This window comes from Oratosquilla oratoria, chromosome 31 (assembly GCF_046742065.1).
Source record: "Oratosquilla oratoria isolate Oo_2021 chromosome 31, ASM4674206v1, whole genome shotgun sequence".
NCBI lineage: Eukaryota > Metazoa > Arthropoda > Malacostraca > Stomatopoda > Squillidae > Oratosquilla > Oratosquilla oratoria.
In genome coordinates, this window is record NC_134807.1 from 48528288 (window position 1) to 48548671 (window position 20384).

At 38.1% G+C, this 20384-nt stretch overlaps 1 protein-coding gene across 2 annotated transcripts; it reads left to right on the forward strand.

Moving 5' to 3' along the window:
• Nucleotides 1–2601: 2601 nt before the first annotated feature.
• On the forward strand, nt 2602–18033 carry LOC143041730 (uncharacterized; the record flags this gene model as incomplete). 2 transcript variants are annotated; one of them, XM_076213744.1, is given in 4 exon segments in its annotated part: nt 2602–2711; nt 2751–2956; nt 3996–4068; nt 17950–18033. In XM_076213744.1, coding segments are annotated over 3 exon segments (292 nt in total), but the record flags the coding sequence as incomplete, so codon positions are not given.
• Nucleotides 18034–20384: the final 2351 nt, after the last annotated feature.

The window sequence follows — 20384 nt, forward strand, 5'->3', positions numbered from 1 at the left end:
AAATAATTACTTAACATTGGTTAACTGGGATCATTAACATAAGAATTATCAAACACAGATATTTTCCTGACCATTAATTAGCAAATGAAAGGCTACCCTAGTGAGATGGTTGATGTTGCATTTGGGACACCAACTCATCAATATCAGGTTGTATGGATGATGTGGCTACACGCACGATACTTTCCAAATGTTCATCAGCGAAGACCTATACTTGTTTTTAACCAGATTCATTTTTGGAAAGAGCTGCTCACATACAAATATGCTACCAAACACTGCCGTCATTTTCCTTGCATGAGCAGAGAGTTTTGGATACACTGTTACTACATGCTTCTTATAAAACTGGTATACTGAACAATCGTCAAATTTACGAGAAAGGGACGCAATGAAAGCCTTTGAGGGCGGCAGGTTGCACAGGACTGGTTTACACAAATGAATGTGTCATCGATGTACCAGCAATACGTGCTAGGGCTGTGAATGTCACCGAAGACTTGTTCCTCGAAAGCACCCATAAAGAAATTTGCGAAGAGAACTCCCAATGTGACCTTTCCTTAGCTCATTCTATGTAACACTACTTCTGTATATTTACACATTAACTATTGTAGGTATTAATTTTGCCTTGAGAATGAAGTTGTGTAAGTTCGAAACGTTGGTACCGAAATATCTACTATTTTGACTATCATGCCTCAGTGTTGAAATGTCTTTTGCTGATCTTGTACATAGATTGCCTCTTAAAATACGTCGCCTTGTTCGCAGTATTGAACAAGTTAAGAAGAAAATTGTGAGTTGTCACCATGCTATTATATACAACACACACACACACACACACACACACACACACACACACACACACACAGAAATACAAGAGGACACGGAAAGAAAATAAAAAAAGACAGCTATAGAAGAGATTTTAAAAAGAACAGCTTTCCTCACAGAGCAATAGACAGTTGGAACAAGTTAGATGAGAAAGTGGTGTGTGCAAAAACAATACATGAATTTAAAAATAGTTTAGATAAAATGAGATATGAAGACGGGACCCCACGAGCATAGCTCCCCTTCCCGTAAAATACAACTAGGTAAATACAACTAGGTAAATACAGTTGGTAGAGCGATGAACTATGAGCTTGTTGGTGCTAGTAGTGTTTGGTTGGAATCCTGCCCAGGGACGAAATTTTTTTCGGTACAGCTGAGATTCGGATCGTTACTCTGTCTCTCGTGGGTGGGGAGTTGGGTGTGTGTGTATGTGTAAGGTCATAGCATTACCCATAGATCGGACCTACGAGCTCTGAGCTCTCTTCCAGGAGGGAAATAGCTGTCGATCACGACTCCAACACGTGATCCAAAGACCAAGTGAATACACACACACACACACACACACACACACACACACACACACACACACACACACACACACACACACACATATATATATATATATACATATATATATATATGTATATATATATACATATTATATATATATATATGTATATATATATATATATATATACATATTATATATATATATATATACATATTATATATATATATATATGTATATATAAATATATATATATGTATATATAAATATATATGTATATATATATGCTGAATACCAACAGGGAATAGAAAAATTCTTGGAATCCAAGAATTTTTCTTTTTCCTGTGTAGTCACGTGTGTTTTGTGATACTTGTGCACAATATATATATATATATATATATATATATATATATATATATATATATATATATATATATATATATATATATATATATATATATATATATCTTAACTCACACATATTCCGAAACTATTGGTCACATGGACCTAGATCCTTGCGAAGTTCGAGATAGTTTTTGAGGAGTTAGAAGGAATCATACTTGTAACTTTCCTCAGTAATTTCGGGTACTTATTATAATTTATTTTTCTTCGGTTTGATATAATCACCCATTAGCAGGCTGATCTGTTAATCAACAGTAACAAACTAAAAAAAAATCATATGAAATTGGGACGTTGAAAAGAAAGAGAAACACAGACAATAATATTACCAAAATATATATGTTAACTACAAGGTGAAATTTGATTAATAATTGTGCTGACTGCATTACCTTTCCTTACCGGGATGCCGTATAGACTTGGACGTTGACCACCATGGAGATCCATTCATGTCTGCACACCGCTGTTCTTCAGGATGGCATTTGTTTTTTCTTTTCCTACAGACGTCCTTTAATCCGTCTACTTATTTTTTGCGTGGTCTTCTTGTCCTCTTTCCTTTTATTTTTCCTGTTAGGCACGTATGTTCTAATTGTTGTTTTCTCATGAAATGACCTACAAAGTGTAACTGTCTTTCCTGATAGTTGTCATTATTTCCCTTTGTGTTCCTATATGCTGCAGTATTTCCTCGTTTGTTTTAAATTCTGTCCATGAAATTTTCAGCATTCTTCTCCAAATCTACATATCCTGTCCTGCATTTGCTTACTAATTGTCCAAGTTTCACATCCATATAATAATACTGACCAAGTGTAACATTTAAAAAAAAATTCTTGCTCTCGTGTTAATTTCATTGTTAGTTACCAAGTGTTTAATTTTGTTGACTGCGTTAGGGCAGGAGTAAATATTGTATCAGAATGAGAATGTCTGTCACAAATATTCGTAAGCGTAAGACGGAACAATTAATTGAACCGGTGCTCTTCTCCATAAAACTTTATTGTTGGTGTTAACGCCATAATAAATGTTTTTTTATTCTCATTAGTTTAAAGTGTCACGTAAAATAAGTGATTTATCCTGGAGCGTTATCACAAGCGTTATCACATTGGAAGGAGAATGAAAGTTGTATATCATCCTAACTCAGCTTATTTTAACTTGTTGGCGAGTGACTATAGTTGCCTTGCACTTGCTTCAAAACAAATACCTACACCTCAGACGCTCCTTAGAGCTCACATGATCGAAGGGTTTATGGTAAGCAAACACTTAATACTTGAGTGTTTAGTATGAGAACTAGGAATTAGTATATTTTATTGGTACTTCTACGAAAACAACATAACCTTTGTAATGCAATACGATACATACATGCATACATACAGTTATATATATATATACATATAAATATATATATATATATATATATATATATATATATATATATATATGTATATATGTATATATATAGATATATATATAGTTATATATGTATATATTTCATCACTATTCGATTTGAACTCTAGTGTTGGTCATGATAATAATAATAAGTTTGACATTGAATCAATATACATGAAATGCAGATAATGAAAAGAACACATAGTTCGAAATAATTACAATTGCCGAGGATAAAAAAAAGCATGTAAGCTTATTTCCATTGTGGCACCAACACCATTATTCATTAAAGTAATTCATCAAAATCATGAGCCAACGGCAACTCCTTTGGAGATTTAGCATTGGTTAATGCCAAGTGATTTTATTCAGCTGAGAGAAAACAAGCAGAAGAGTGAAAAAACTATATATTAACCTAAGTGAAAAGGGATCTAGTGATGGTTAATGTCAGTCTTATCAGAGTATAGATAATGTCAAATAATTCTATTCAGCAGGGTACAGGGAACACAAAATCATCAAAGTTTGTAGTCTTGAATAACCTCTTTATTCTAAACAGACATGATTTTGTTATGGCTAATATCAAGTGAATTTATTTAGTTGAGAAGAGAACATAAAACTAATCAATGAGAAAGTGATTTTTCTTTTCTTATTTAGTATTACAGTACTTCCTTGTTCATGGCAGTAGTATGTTGAACTTCATGCTTATGCAATTCTTTAATTTCATGCTTGTGTAGTTCTTTAACTTGGGAAATGAAGGGACTAGGATTGCCCCAATGATTATAGTATCTATAGGGTTTTGGATGGTAATCGGTTTCACTTTTTTTTTAAGTAGTTTTTTGTCTAAGGAAGTTATTTTCAGTAGCAAGTTGTTGGGAGTAGATGATAATGTTTAAATGTTTATTTTTAGATGGTAGTACTGATACAGATGATGTTCTGGAAGAGGTGCACACCTGTGACTCCAGTTCAGCACCCTGGTTACCGTTAGTACATACTTTGGACACGTGTGATGGCTGTGGTGTTATTTGTGCTTTCTAATCAAATTTTTGTTCCTGGCTTTTCCATACTATGTCTAAGTTTGACTCAAATATTACTACTGACTCCACATTGACCATCCACTCCAGCAAGTCACTCCAGCAAATCACTCCAGTTAACAATCCTTTCTTTTGCTGAGCCTTGATCCCATCATAAAGATCTTTGGATTACCTCTAGTCTTGTTACCTTCCATCATCAGTTTTACCTTTTTTTTCAGTCTTTGTCCTGAAGAGATCTGTTTATTTGTAATAAGAAATCATTGCAAACAGATAATAGTTATAGTGTTATTAACTTTTTGAAAATATAAGATTGATATATCCTAAGCTTACTCATGTTATTGCACATACCCTCTCCAGTTCCTTATAGATGTAGAGAGAGGAAAAAAACAAAATAAAAACATCTCTACTGTAAGGTATACCATAGGACCGTTAGGATAGGTTAGGTAAACTAAATATTATCTTTAACCCCATGAAGGACAACAAAAGTTGGCACATTCTCAGTTAGTTATGATTGAGCAATTTATTTTAAAAGTTAAATAACATAATAAATGTTTTTTATAATTGTTGGTTTTTCCTTGAAGTGTCCTCCATCTACTTTTGTTTTCCACATTTTTTGCAAATTCCTCTTGGCTCATTCTTTTCATATGCTTAGACTATCATAGCATTCTTTGATCAATCCAGTCTATCAGCTGTTTCCACTCTTGCCCTCCATCTCACTTCTACATTTCTTGTTCTAACCATAAGAATGAATGAATGAAGGAGACTGCAAGAGACCATAAGGCCTACACTAGGCAGCTCCGTCCGTGTAACCCCCACATTTCTCAAACAGGTTGAGGCTCTTCCTTTCTGCATGTGTACTGGTGACATAATTGGAAGCGTGCTGGTCTTGTACCTTCCTAGTTGTAGGTTCAAATCCTGCACTTCTCTCTGATAACTAGCAGTGATTCTTATCTGTCCCAGCAGTCAAAGTGCATGGGCAAAGGGCTTTGGCCTCAGCCATGGCCCACATGGTGTAGTACACTCATCACCACCTTTTTCTGCCTCCTTCAAATACCAAGTCTCCACTCCATACAGTACTATGGAAACAATAATTTCCTCATACAGTATTTTATTGTATTTGTCCTGAAATGCCTATATCTTATGACACATTCCATCCCCCCCAAAAAAAACACACAAAAAAAAACATACTTCTTCCCTTGCTCCATAATCCAGCTCCACCCCAACTTGTCCATTCCCAGCTACATGTGACACCAAATATTAGTTCTCCATCTTCTCCATCATCTCACCCTTTAAACTCCCCTTCTACCCATGACCACTGTCATCCCTTGTACCTCTCATCTCTTCACTTTTACCCACATTTACTTTCAACTTCCTTCTGTCATATACCCTCTCAAACTTCTAGACTTTGGCATGTCTACAAGCACAGTGTCATCTACAAACAACAGCTGGATCACCTCACTTTCCCCTCCACTCTCATCTACTACCAAATCCCTACTCGGCATTCTTCCATTTACCTCTCTCACTGTCCCATTCATATACACAGTGAATAAACATGGTGACATACACAACCCTGGTGCAGCCCCACCTTCACCTCAAACCATTCTCTATTTCCTACCCTTACACAAGCTCTGGTACTTGTGAAAACTTTTGATCACCCTAAACAAACTTTCCCTTATCTCATACATTGTCAAAATGTCTCATAGCACTTCTGCCATCCATGTCATATACCTTCTCCAAATCCATAAAACACCACAAGATATCCTTACCTTTTGCCCAAATCATTTTGCATATCTGTATTGCAACAAAAAATTGATTTGTGCATCCTCTTCCGCTCCTAAACCTACATTGCTCTTCCTCAATTACTCTCAATGTTCTCGTAATTGTCTTAGTTAACACCCTCTTTTACACATTACCAACTACACTAAACAGACTAAATATTAACTAGACCTAATATTAACTTCTGAACCAGATATTGGGTCAATATAAAATTGGAAACAAGGAAGTCAAAAAAGTCGATTCAGAAAGGGACTTGGGAGTGATTATCTCAAGTGACTTGACACCTGATAAATATGTCAGTAAATTATTTGGAGAGACTTTTAACTCATTGAGATCAACGAAAGTGTCCTTCGACTGCATGGATGAAGAAATGGTAAAGAAAATAGTGGTTACACTAATAAGACCTAAACTAGAGTATGCTGCAACACTATGGGCACCCAGCAAAAAAAATAAAAATAAATAAATAAAATAAAATTCAAAGAGCAGTGACAAAAATGGCACCCACACTATCAAATTTGACATACGAACAAAGATTGGAGAAATTACATCTATCAACACTGGAACAGAGAAGAGAAAGAGGTGACTTGTTGACCATTTACAGAATTATAAAAGGGATGGAAATTCTTGATAAAGGCGACTTATTAAAATGGGACAGAAGAGAAACAAGAGGACAAAAAAAAAAGCTAAAGACAGTTACAGAAGAGATTAGAAAAAGAATAGCTTCCCACATAGTGTGATTGATGTCTGGAACAAACTAAACAGAGAAACAGTGAGTGCCAAAACTATACAAGATTTTAAGAATAAACTGGATGTGGAGAGATACGAAAACAGGTCACTATGAGAATAACTTTCATCCTGTAAAATACAACTAGGTAAATATAACCTCTTAGCATCCATTCCCAAATGTCTATTTCTCATTACACTTCTTAATCCACCAAGACATTTACTCACTTCTCTCAATCTACAATCTACCTCCAACCCCACTCCTCCCTCTCCTGCCACATTCACACCCAAGTATCTAAAACTATCCATTTCCTCCAGTCTCTCTCCCCCTAATACTCACTTCCAGCCTGCTGCCACTCTCTCCCCTTGTACATCTCATCACCTTACTTTTCCCCACATTTATCTTCAGCTTTCTTCTTTCACATACCTTCTCAAACTCTGTCATTAACTTCCTCAATCCCTCCTCTGATCCTGCTACAAGCTCCGTGTTGTCAGCAAACAACAACTGGCTTATTTCCCAGTTTTCTCCATTTTCTTTAACCATCTCCAACTCCTGACCCACTATCCTTGCATTCACCTCTCGCACCACCCCATCTATGTATAAGTTGAACAGCCAGGGCGACATAGCACATCCCTGACGAAGTCCCACCTTTACCTCAAACCATTCACTCTCTCCATTTCTAACCCTAACACAATCTCTACTACTCTCATAAAAACTTTTGACTGCTCTTAACAGCTTTCCTCCTATCCCATATATCTGTAATACCTCCCATAGTGCCTTCCTGTCTACCCTGTCATAAGCCTTTTCCAAATCCATAAAAGCCCAAAAAACATCCTTACCTTTTCCTATAGCTTTCTCACATATCTGTCTCACCACAAAAATCTGATCTACATAACCCCTACCTGTCCTAAAACCACACTGTTCCTCACCAATTACTCCCTCTGTTCCTCTCCTAATTCTCTCAATCAAGACCCTCCCATAGGCCTTCCCAACTACACTCAACAAGCTGATCCCTCTGAAACTACTACACTCACACTTGTCCCCTTTTCCCTTGTAAAGCGGAACTATACAGGCTCCCTTCCAGTCCTCTGGCACTCTACCCTCTCTTAAACAAACATTAAATAACCTCACCAGCCAGTCCACCACAACTGTACCTCCTTTTTTCAGACATTCTGCACGGCATCCATCCAACCCAGGTGCCTTACCTGCTCTCATCATCTTAACAGCTGCTTTCACTTCATGTTTCTCTATTTCTCCTCCATTTTCCTCACTCATCACGGTCATTTTCTTAGCACTTCCCACTGTAACTACCTTTCCCTCCCTATCCTCCTTCACATTTAGCAACACCCTAAAATACTCTGCCCACTGTCCTCTCACTGCTTTCTCTTCCATTATCATCTCTCCATCTGCACCTTTTACCTTTTCTTCTCTACTTGATTTACCTCCTCTTCCTCTTTTAATTTCCTTCCAAAACATCTTTTTATTACTTTCAATTTTTTTTTTTATCATACTCTTACCCCATTTCTCATCTGCTCTCCTCTTTGCTTCCATTATCTTATGCTTGACTTCCTTTCTCTTTACTTTGTACCTCTTATATGATTCCCTCGTCCTAATTTGTAGCCAGTCTATGAAAGCCTGCTTCTTCTCTTCTACAGCCTTCTTTGCTTCCTCATCCCACCATTCACTACTCTTCCTTCTATTTCCTTGTTCCACATACCATCCTCCACTTCTAGTTCTACTCTATCTTTCATTCTCTCCCACTCCTCTCTCAGCTTCTTCTTATACTCCTCCTTTTCTTTCTCATTTAAGCAGTTCACTCTAAGTACCTCTCTACCTTCTGCCCTTTTCCTCTTTCTCCACCTATTCTCCACTCTCAATTTACCTTCCACCAGAAAATGATCTGATATTCCCCCACTCTCTCCCCTTAGAACATGTACATCCTTAACTCTTCCTATCATACTCCTGGTCACCACTATATAGTCCATTAATGCTCTATCTGCCACCCTTCCATCCACCACCCTCTCCCATGTGTACTTATGCTTGACTTTCTTCCTAAACACTGTATTTGCTATCATCAACTCCCTTTTGAGACTTATCTCCACCCTCAATTCTTCACTACGATTTTTACCTGGAACTCCATACTTCCCAATCACTCCATCTATTGGTTTGTTTCCTACCCTAGCATTAAGGTCACCCAGTACCAAAAAGAATATAAAGAAAATAGAAAGAATCCAGAGAGCAGCCACAAAAATGGCTCCTGCACTTTCAAACTTGTCATATGAGGAGAGACTGGCTAAATTGGAGTTACTGACTCTGGAGCAAAGAAGAGAGAGAGGCGACCTACTGACCATCTATAGAATCATGAAGGGCACAGAAATACTCAATAGAGAGGACTTGTTAAACTGGGACAAGAGAAACACAAGAGGACATGGAAAGAAACTCAAAAAATATAGTTATAGAAGAGATCTGAAGAAGAACAGTTTTCCACATAGAGTGGTGGACACTTGGAACAAACTGGACAAAAAAATAGTGTGTGCAAAAACCATTCATGAATTTAAGAGCAAACTAGACACTGCAAGATACAAAGGCGGGACACCATGAGTGTAGCTCCCCTTCCCGTAAAATACAACTAGGTAAATACACACACACACTCTCTCACTTCTAACCCCACCCACATGCCAGGTCTTGGGAATGTGATGAGATAGGAAAGTGTATGGTTGGGTGAAGGGAAAGGTCTTCAAAGATAATCTGGGGGAAGGTGAAACTGGGATGGGTGATGTGGGTTTTTTGTGAATACATATGGACCTAGTAGTGAGAAAAATGAAGAGGAGGAAGACTTTTTGGATATATAAATGGGTGTTTAGAGAGTTTTGGGAGGAATGTAAATGTAGTGGTGTGGTGTTGGAGGGATCTGTGCTAGAGTTGGGGATGAGCAAATAGACGGAGTAGTACAGAGTTTTGCGTGCCAGCTAAGAATATTAATGCAAAGAGGATGTTGGAGAGTTGTTTAGAATGGGAGTTTATTATAGCAAATACAGTTTTTAAGAAGAGAGCAAAGCATAAGTATACATGGGAAAGGGTGGTTGGTATGGTATTAATAGACTATGTAATATCCAGCAGAAGGATGTGAATAGTCCTAAACATTCATGTTTTCAGGGGATAGAGTGAGGGATGAGGGAGTGTCAGATAATTTTTGGTAAAAAAGGAAAGTAAGAATAAAGGAAAAATGGAGGTGGAGGAAAAGGGTGGAAGGTAGAGGTACTGAGAGTTAACAAATTGAATGAGAAGGAAAAGGAGGAATACCAGGAGAAATTGAGAGAAATGTGGGAGGTGATGAGGGATAGAGGGGAAGTAGTAGAAAAAGAATGGGTGTTTCAAGGAGGAAGTGACAAACTGTGTAAAGATGGAATGTGGGACAAGGAGGATGGGAGGGGATAGAAAGGTTAGTGAATGGTGAAATGAGGAGGTGAATGTTGTAGTGGAAGAGAAGTGAAGGTATGATGGAGGAGGGAAACAAGAAGAACAGATATGAAAAATGATAGGAATTTGACAGAAATTTTGAAAATAATGATACATTTTGCAAAGAAGTAAAGAGTGTGATAGTGTGAGTCAGGTAGAGAGGAAAGGGTGAAGAGTGCAGATGGACAGGTGTTAATGGAAGTGAAGGCAGTAAGGGGAAGATGGGTAGATTATTTAAGATATTTGTTGAATATGAATGTTAGGGATTGATTGTGGTAGTTGAAGGAGGAGTGTGCTATAGGAGTGTTTGTTTAGTTTCACTTTACAGAGGAAAAGGGGACAAATGTGAATGTAGTAATTTTAGAGGGCTCCATTTGTTGAGTATAGGAGAAGTTCTGGTTTTTGAGTGACTGCTATGGTGTAAAAGTATCCAGTTTGATAAAGTGTATTAACATATAAAATGGAGGAAGGAAAAGAAGAAAAAAGGAATAATGAACCATCAAAGAGAGGATTAGACATGAGCAGAGTCAAATTGCCACTAGGATTGATACCAAAGAGGCCTTATTTAAACAACACCCCAAAATTAACTCAATAAAGGTGGTGAAATAATGTTTTGTCAGGGTTTCAAAGAGAAAAGACTATTAGGTAAAAGAGAAACTAGATATAGCAGTGTACTAAGAAATCGAAACATTAATAACTTGATGGAGGAACTAATAGATTTAAGAATTGATTATAGAGTAGTGCACAGAGAAATGACAAATATACGAAAAGCTTATGAAGAAATGAACAGGGAGCTTAATGTCCTTAAAAGTGAACTAATTATGATAAAAAATGATAACGAAAGACAGAAACAAAAATGAGGAACTGAAAAAAAAAGAGGTCAAAGAACAAATACAAGCAATGACTGAAAAAGTGGGAGAATCAGTTAAGGAGACAGATCTAGAAATAAAAAATCGGTGGAAACAAGAACAGGAAAAGCAGAAAGCTTTTAAAGTAATTGATGAGGAACAGTGTGGGTTTAAGAAAGGTAAAGGATGCACAGATAAAATTATGGTAAGATGTGCAAAAATTCATTAGCAAAAGGTAACAGTGCTGTTTGGGCCTTTATGGATTTAGAGAAGGCTTAGAATAGGGTATGTAGGAAGTCATTGTGGGAGATATTGCAGATGGGGAAAAATATGTAAATGGCAGTCAAAACCTACATTAGTAGTAGTGCTTGAGTTTAGGTTGGAAATGGTAAGAGCGAGTGGTTCAAGTTCAAGGTGAGGCTGCACCAAGGTACTTATGTCACCATGGCTGATGAATGTGTACATGGATGGGGTGGTATGGGAGGTAAATATGAGCATGATGAGCAGAGGATGGGAGATGGTTAGAGAGTGGAGTGAAGTGGGAGATGAGCCAATTGTTGGTTGCTAATGATACTGTGCTTGTAGCTTGGCTAGAGGAGGATCTAAGGCAATTGTGACTTTAAGTATTTGTCAGTATGAAAGAGTGTCAGGATAGAAAGCAGTAATGACTACAGTTCCACAAGGTTCACTGCACAATTTTTTTTTTTTTTTTTTTTTTCTTATCAATTTCAATGAAATGATGGAAGGTACAACAAACTGTGTAACATGTTTGTAGATGATACAGCAATCATAAGTGAAAAACAAGGAAACTGTAGGCTGTTGCATGGAGCCAATAAAGGTAAATTAATTTCAGTACAAAAAGATATAAACTCCTGGAAATGGGCAATAGCTGCAAAAGACCATCTTTAAACTATTCCCTGAGAAATTAATCCATTACAAAAGTAAAAGAGGAGAAAGATTTGGGAGCATTGATAAAAGAGCCTGTTACTTGACAAACATATCTGCAAGATTGTGTAAGATATATAGACTGCTGTAGAAGACTGATCTTTGTATTTATCTATAATGCCCCTTGTAAAATTTCTTTACTCCCTGCTGATTCTTGTAAAGTTATTTCTAGCTTGTTTGTAAGCGTCCTATGTTTTGTCACTTCTTTTCTTTCTTCATCTTACCCAAACCACATCCCTGATTTGATTTTGCTATCTCACACCTTTTATTGAACCAGTCTTGTTTCTGCTTCTTCTTTCCACTAATCTTTGGCACGTGTTTGTTCACTCCAAGGTTGTAAATGGAAAAAAAAAAGATATCCCATTTCCTTGTAGTTCCAGTGGTTTTCTTGAATTCCTCCCAATTTGCTTTTCAAAGAATTTATTCAAACCTGATTAATCCACCCTCCCAAAACTAAGTCTGCCTTCCTATGTTATGTTATTCATTCCTTGGCTCTATTTCCTCATCTGCCTGCTGAAATTCAGTTGTATCATGGTCACATTTCCCGTCATTTTCCACTCCCGTCACAGTTACCTACCTAGCTCCTCCCACTGCCACAATCAATCAATCCCTAACCTCCTCCATATTCAACAGCTTTCTGAAATATTTTACCCATCTTCTCCTTACAGCTTTAACTTCCATTTACATTTATCCATCTGCACCTTTTTCCTTTCTATCTGACTTAACCCCCCCCGCCAGTCTCTTCAGTATCTTCCACTTCCACTTCTGTTTATTCTTTTTTAGAAATATTGTCATAGTCGTACCCCATCTGTTCTCTATGCCTCCCTTATTTTATGTATTGCTGCTCTCCTCTTTGCCTCCCTCATTTTACATATCATATGCCTCCCTAGACCTACCTAGGAACCAACATACATATACTTGCAATTTGTCATTTACTACTGCCCTCACCTCTTCATCATATCATTCACTACCCTTCCTTCTATTCCCTCTCATCCCCCTTGTCTCGCATACCATCTTTGCATACCTTGTCACTTCCTCCTTAAAACATACCCATTCTTCTACTTCTACCTTCCCTCCTCCTCACCACCTTCCATACCTCTCTCAGCTTCTCCTGGTATTCCTTCTCCTTTTCTTTCTCATTTAAATTTGGTAAGACTTAACACCTCTCTACCTCCTCCACTTTTCCACCACTCTCAATTTCCCATCTCAATTTTTTTTTTTTATCTGATATTCCCTCCTTATCTCCCGTGAAAACATGAATGTTCAGAACTCTTCCTATCCTTCCTTTAGATTCCACTACATAGTCTATTAACACCTTCCATACAATGATGCCTATGTAGGCGTCATGAGGCGCGAGTGGGTATATACAGTATGAGGGTGCTGGTGTTGGCGTCTTTATTGTATTTTGTAGTTGTAGCTGAGTGACCCCCATACTGTGTGAATTGGCTTGATCATATTTTCTGTGGTTATTGATATTCAGAGTAAAAGAGAATGAGTAATACAACTGTAACTATATTTGTTTCATAATGCGAGTATTGTGATGCACCATCGAACATCAGGCAGCTAATGCTGCCCATGAGAATTTGATTCGTATTGAAGAGGTTAACCTCTTCCATATGGTGACACCTATGTAGGGATCATGAGGCATGAGTGGGTACATAAGGATGCCAGCATTGGCATCCTGATTTTATTTATTTTGTAGTTGTAGCTGAGTGACCTCCAAATTCTGTGAACTAGCTTGATCACATTTTCTGTGTTTAATATTACTTAGAGTGAAGGAGAACAAGTATATCAGCAGTAACTCTTTATACTTTATAATGTGAGTATTGTTATGAATCATCAAATCATAGTACATCAAGTATCCGATGCTGCATTGGAGAATTTGACTCATATTGAAGAGGTTAATGCTCTATCAATCGCCCTTCCATCCACCACCCTTTCCCATTTATTCTTATACTTGATTCTCCCCTTATACATTGTGTTTGTTATCATCAACTCCCTTTCTAAACACATCTCCAACATCATCTTTCCACTAAGATTCATACCTATAACCCCAAACTTCCATACTATTTTATCTATTGGCTCATCCTCTACTCTATCATTGAGATGCCCCCAACACCACTACATATATATTCCTCCTGAAACTTTCTTAACATTCATTTAAATCTATCCAAAATGCCCCCCTTTCATCTTTTCTATCAGGACCATATGTACTTACAAAACCCCCCATCTCATCCCAGTTTTATCTTCATCCACATTAAGCTTGAAGAGACTTTACGCCGCTCCACTATGCACTTTCCTGTGACATTACTTGCTAGCAGGGCCACTCCTTTCCTTCCTAACCCATCTAATCACCCCTGATACTCTCCCCACCACTTCCCGTAACTCAGAATCACCCTTCTCTTTCAACTTAGTTCCACATGCTAACACATCTATTTCTCTTTTCATTTACTATTTTTTCTGTACCACAGCCATGCACATTTAATTACTCAAATTTTAGAGATCTTTTTATAGTTCTCCCAGAGCCTCTTATGTCCTAACTTCTTGTAGGATGAATATACAGAGAGCAGGATCTATAGCCCATCATTCTATCCTACTTAGTCACCTTTTACAACTAACATGGGAATCATGGTGGCAGAGTTCTTTCCTCCCTTATAAGAGGAAAAGTCATAGAAGTGGTAAAGGACAGTTTCAAAGGAACAGCATGAAGGAAGGACAGCTGTAGTACAAACATATCATAATTTCTCCATGAGTAGATATTTAACTCTAATGTAGACATGGCAGAATTCATTTCTCCCATATATCACAGGGAATAAGAGGAAGAGTAATAGAAGTAGTAAAGGGTAGTTTCAAAGGGACAACTGTGGTACAAAAGTAACTCAATTTCTCCATGAGTATAGATTTCACTTAAATGTAGACAAATATGTGGCTCCAGTCCATAGGGGTGCAAAAAACAGTCCCTTAAATACTGGATCCATGATAACATGCAGTCATCACCTCACTATGGGGTACTATTGTTTATTTGTAGTATGCTTAGAAAGCCTTTTTGTGCATGAGTGTTCTTGGGGGTGCCTTTTAATGTATAAAGGATGCAGCTCCAAATCTTTGTGCTTTTTTTTGTGCTGGTGAGTATAGTGCATATGAAATGGACCCATATGTTGCACTTGGTAGAAGAGTGTGAGATATTTACAGGTTATAAAGAGAAGAGAAGTAAAACATAAGATAAAGGAGGCAAAGAGGAGAACAGATGTGGAATGGGGTAAGAGTATGACAGAAAATTATGAAAGTAATAAAAAGATGTTTTGGAAAGAAATTAAAAGAGGAAGAGGAGGTAAATCAAGTAGAGAAGAAAAGGTAAAAGGTGCAGATGGAGAGATATAATGGAAGAGAAGGCAGTGAAAGGAAGGTGGGCAGAGTATTTTAGGGAGTTGTTAAATGTGAAGGAGGATAGGGAGGGAAAGGTAGTTGCAGTGGGTAGTGCTAAGAAAATGACCGTGATGAGTGAGGAAAATGGATGAGAAATAAGGAAAGATAAAGAGAAGGCAGTTGCTAAGATGATGAGAGCAGGGAAGGCACCTGAGTTGGATGGATGCTGTGCAGAATGTCTGAAAAAAGGAGGTACAGTTGTGGTGGACTGGCTGGTGAGGTTATTTAATGTTAGTTTAAGGGAGGATAGAGTACTGGAGGACTGGAGGAGTGCCTGTATAGTTCTGCTTTACAAGGGAAAAGGGGACAAGTGTGAGTGTAGTAGTTTCAAAGGGATTATCTTGTTAAGTGTAGTTGGGAAGGCTTATGGGAGGGTCTTGATTGAGAGTATTAGGAGAGGAACAGAGAGAGTAATTGGTGAAGAACAGTGTGGTTTTAGGACAAGTAGGGGTTGTGTATATCAGATCTTTGTGGTAAGACAGATATGTGAGAAAGCTATAGGAAAAGGTAAGGATGTTTTTTGGGCTTTTATGGATCTGGAAAAGGCTTATGACAGGGTAGACAGGAAGGCACTATGGGAGGTATTACAGATATACGCGGTAGGAGAAAAGCTTTTAGGAGTTGTCAAGCGCTTTTACAAGAGTAGTAGAGCATGTGTCAGGATTAGAAATGGAGAGAGTGAGTGGTTTGAAGTAAAAGTGGGACTTCATCAGGGATGTGTTATGTCACCCTGGCTGTTCAGTTTATACATGGATGGGGTGGTGTGAAGTAAATGCGAGGGTGGTGGGTCAGGGATTGGAGATGGTTAAAGAAAATGGAGAAAAGTGTGAGATAAGCCAGCTGTTGTTTGCAGATGACTCTGCGCTTGTAGCAGAATCAGAGGAGGGATTGAAGAAGTTAGTAACAGAGTTTGGTAAAGTGTGTGAAAGAAGGAAGTTGAAGATAAATGTGGGTAAAAGTAAGGTGATGAGGTGTACAAGGGGTGAAAGTGGCAGTAGACTGGAAGTGAGTATTAAGGGAGAGAGACTGGAGGAAGTGGATAGTTTTAGATACTTGAGTGTGAATGTGACAGGAAAGGGAGAAGTGGAGGTAGAATGTAGATTGAGAGAAGCAAGTAAATGCCTTGGTGGATTAAAAAGTGTAATGAGAAATAGACATTTGGGAATGGATGCTAAGAGGAGAATGTATGAAGGAGTGATTGTGCCAACAGCACTGTATGGGGAAGAAACATGGAACATAAGATAGGAAGATAGAAGGAGTTTGAATGTGTTTGAGATGAGGTGTCTGAGAAGTATGATAGGGGTTACTAGGTAAAGTAGAGTGAGAAATGAGGAGGTGAGGAGGAGAACAGGGGTGGAAAGGGAGTTGGGAGATAGGGTGGATGAAATAGTGTTGGGATGGTTTGGACACATGGAAAGAATGAGTGAAGAAAGACTAGTAAAAGAGGTGTGGAAGGCAGATGTGGAAGTAGTGAACATGAGGGGGCAACCTAGGATGAGATGGATGGATAGGGTAAAAGGGGCTTTGGGGAAGAAGGGAATGTCTGTTGAGGAAGGACGAGAGAGGACAGAAGACAGGGGTGAATGGAGAATGGTTGTATATGGATGATGATGTGATCCATGAGGTGGAATGGGTGGGGGGATGGGGGGTGAGGTAGTATGTGTGAGAAAATTTAACGCAGCCCAAAGGGATTTCTCCCCATCTTCTCCTTTTCTGCATGAGGGGATGGAGAGGGGGGAGGTTGCCAGTGTAATGAAGTGCCCTGTTGTGGATATGCTGTCTTGCAACACTGCTTCTAACCCAGAGCAGTGGACAAGATGCAGGGATGACCCGTCATCCAGGAGGTGCCAAGATAAGAGAAAGGGGGGAGGGTAGAGGGGAGTGGAGTGTGATAGGGATGGAATGAGTGGGAGTGGTTTTTATGCCTTTGTTTTTTGGCTACATCCCTTATAAGGGGGGAAAAAAGCCCTTGGTATATGTATGTATGTATGTATAAGCATGTAGGATATGTAAGGGCCTGGGATGATTTCTATATCTTTAGCTAGAAGGTGCATGAAAGCAGGAGCTGAAGTAGTGACCTTATTTGGAAAAAAGAAAAGGGAATTGAAGAATTGAAGTTGTTAAAGAAGGGTTGGAAGGAAATGAAGGTAATAAATAGTGAGTTGCTAGACCTGTTCCAGAGACCAGATACCAGCTCCTTGAGGCTGTACCTCCAAGTAGAGGTGGAGCAGACTATAAGAGGAGTCTGGTGGACAAGCCTGTTACATAATGGTCATTGTGGGCATCCTTCAACTTCCTTTGCAGCATTTCCTTGTGCAAGCTTTGCACAACAGTGTATAACAGTATTACAGTACATAGTATTTTAACCTGTAATGCGTGGGCTACATAATTCTTTTAGTCCAGAGACCACCCATGGGCTGATTGAATTATCTGGCATTAGCTTGAACAAAATTCAATAACTAGTCGGTGTCCTCTCATTGAATGATATATAAATAAAATGTGCATATATATATATATATTTTTTTTTTACTACCATAATTAGGTTGTTCAGTGTCAATTAGAAAAGTTCTCTAAAATATACCACTGTAATTGATACCTGCAGATTACAGTTGTGTTTTGTTTGACTAACCATAGTTTTGCATTGCTCTGCAGGTTTTTGTAATGTAAGGAGTTTACAAGGAGCAAGTAAAAGACAGGAAGGCCAGGAGCATAAGCATTACCATGGCAACCACTACAGTAAGTTTGAAGTTAATTTATTTCTTGCATCCCCTCATATCTCTCTCTCTCTCTCTCTCTTTTCTTTCTTATGTTCATACTATTGCCGTACAGCTTCATTGTACATAGTAACATGACCTTCATGTCATGCATACTAATAATAATGTTACGAACACTTAAAGTGCCTCTCGTAAACTACCTTGTTCGGGTAGTTTACGATTAGCAGAGGTAGTTAGGCAGGCAGGCAAGGAGGAGGAGGTGGAGAAGAGGCGATGTCGTAACCAAAATACAGTGGGACGGTCAGATTGTGCTTGTCGCCTAACTGAACTGTGTCGTTAGACTGTTGAAGACATCGCCTCAAGCCGGTGAATTCTTGCGCCCCCTTTGCCCACTATTGATAATCTTGTTACATTACCTGCATACAAACTGGAACAGTTGAACTGTGGTATTTATAATTACATGAATGTGTATGTTTTCATTGTGTACAGGAATACCTAATTTGTTTGCCCTGCATTAATATAAGTGACCAAGGAAGATCGTGTGTTTTTGTTCACTCATACCATCTTTGTCGTTGCTACTGGGCTTGGCGAATCTTAGAAGTTGTATTTGAACGACACTGTCCGGAGCCGTTTGAAGGAGCCTGGGGTGTTCGTTTCAATAAGTATTTAGGGTCACATATAGCAGGAATTGGAGGAATGGTGTGGAGATAAATTGTAGAGTTGTAATGGTGTGAGATTTATTTGAATAAAATGAGAATTTCTTATTAAACTACAAGAACAGGTTGTATCCCACTGCTGCTTGGACCAGTGTGATAGTGGATATTTTATTACTTTACTTAGATATATTTTATTATTATTACTATTACCTGTGTGCAATTTAAGATATGGTGATAGTAATCCTGTAGCTGTTTTGACAAGGATTATGTTCTCTCTGTGTATGAATATATACATATACATTTAAATGAGATACAAACTTCTAGCTTTTTGAATTACTTGTTATTCTATTATTTCAAACACAAAAATTTGGGGTGAAGCCCAATGTTACAGGCAAACCTATAAGGTAACACTCTTAAGCGATAAACATTCTGTAGGTGGCGTAATATGTTCTAAGGCACTGACACGAGAAAATAAATCTATACCTAAGTGTGTGTCGTTATGCTTTAGTATGATCTGCTGGCTGCCTTTTGAAGAAATATATCTGAGTAATCACAATACATACACAAATTGGCAATAACTATCTTTCTTAAATCAAATCCCCTAATGTCTGGTGAGTTATGGAGGCAACACCCTATTATTTCTCCCTCTAACAATTGTCATTGACCTATATTTGTGATAGTGTATTAGGTTTGAGGATGCCTGGCATGGTCCATTTGTACAACAAGAAGCCCAGCTTGTAATCTACTTACTTATATTTATCACTAAATTCCCCAGATCCCCACTAAAAGCACTAATCTATATATATATAAAACAGTATATCATTGTTACAGTATCGACATATTACATTTTTCCTCAGGGAGAGGAGCATAAATAAGGAAATGTCCTGTACAGCAAAAAGCCCAGCTTGCAATGATGCCTTCTTCTCAAGCCTTCTCTCTAATTGATTTCCTATCTTTTCCCAAGGAACTGGTTTTGTTCCTCGAATTATTCGTTTGTTGAAATAACCCTTATCAAATTTCTTAAATTGGGGTCTCCTAATCTCCTATATTCTTGGTGTTGTATGATTACCACACTTTTCCCTCTTTTAGTTTAACAATACAGAATTTTTGTAAGTAACCAATCTCTAGTTCCATCTTCATGGATTTGGACTATCTACCCCTGTAGCTTGGACATGCACCTTTCCCCACTAACCAGGGGAGTGCGGCAGGGATGGAAGGGTGGTCTTGTATGTGTATTTACCTAGTTGTATCTTACGGGAAGGAGAGCTACGCTTGTGGTGTCCCATCTTTGTATCTTGCAGTGTCTAGTTTGCTCTTAAATTCATGTATGGTTTTTGCACACCCTATTGTTTTGTCCAATTTGTTCCAGACAGCCCCACTCTGTGTGGAAAACTATTATTGTATTTTATTTTATTTTTTTTTTTCCAAATCTCTTCCATAACTTCATTTTGAGTTTCTTTCCATGTCCTCTTGTGTCTCTCTTGTTCCAATTTAGCAAGTCCTCTCTATCAAGTATTTCTTTGCCTTTCATGATTCTATAGATGGTCAGTAGGTCACCTCTCTGTCTTCTTTGTTCCAAAGTCTATAACCTCAATTTAGCCAGTTTCTCTTCATATGACAAGTTTAGAAATGCTGGGGCCATTTTTGTGGTTGCTCTCTGTATTCTTTCAAATTTCTTTATATTCTTTTTGGTACTGGGTGACCATAATGTCACAGT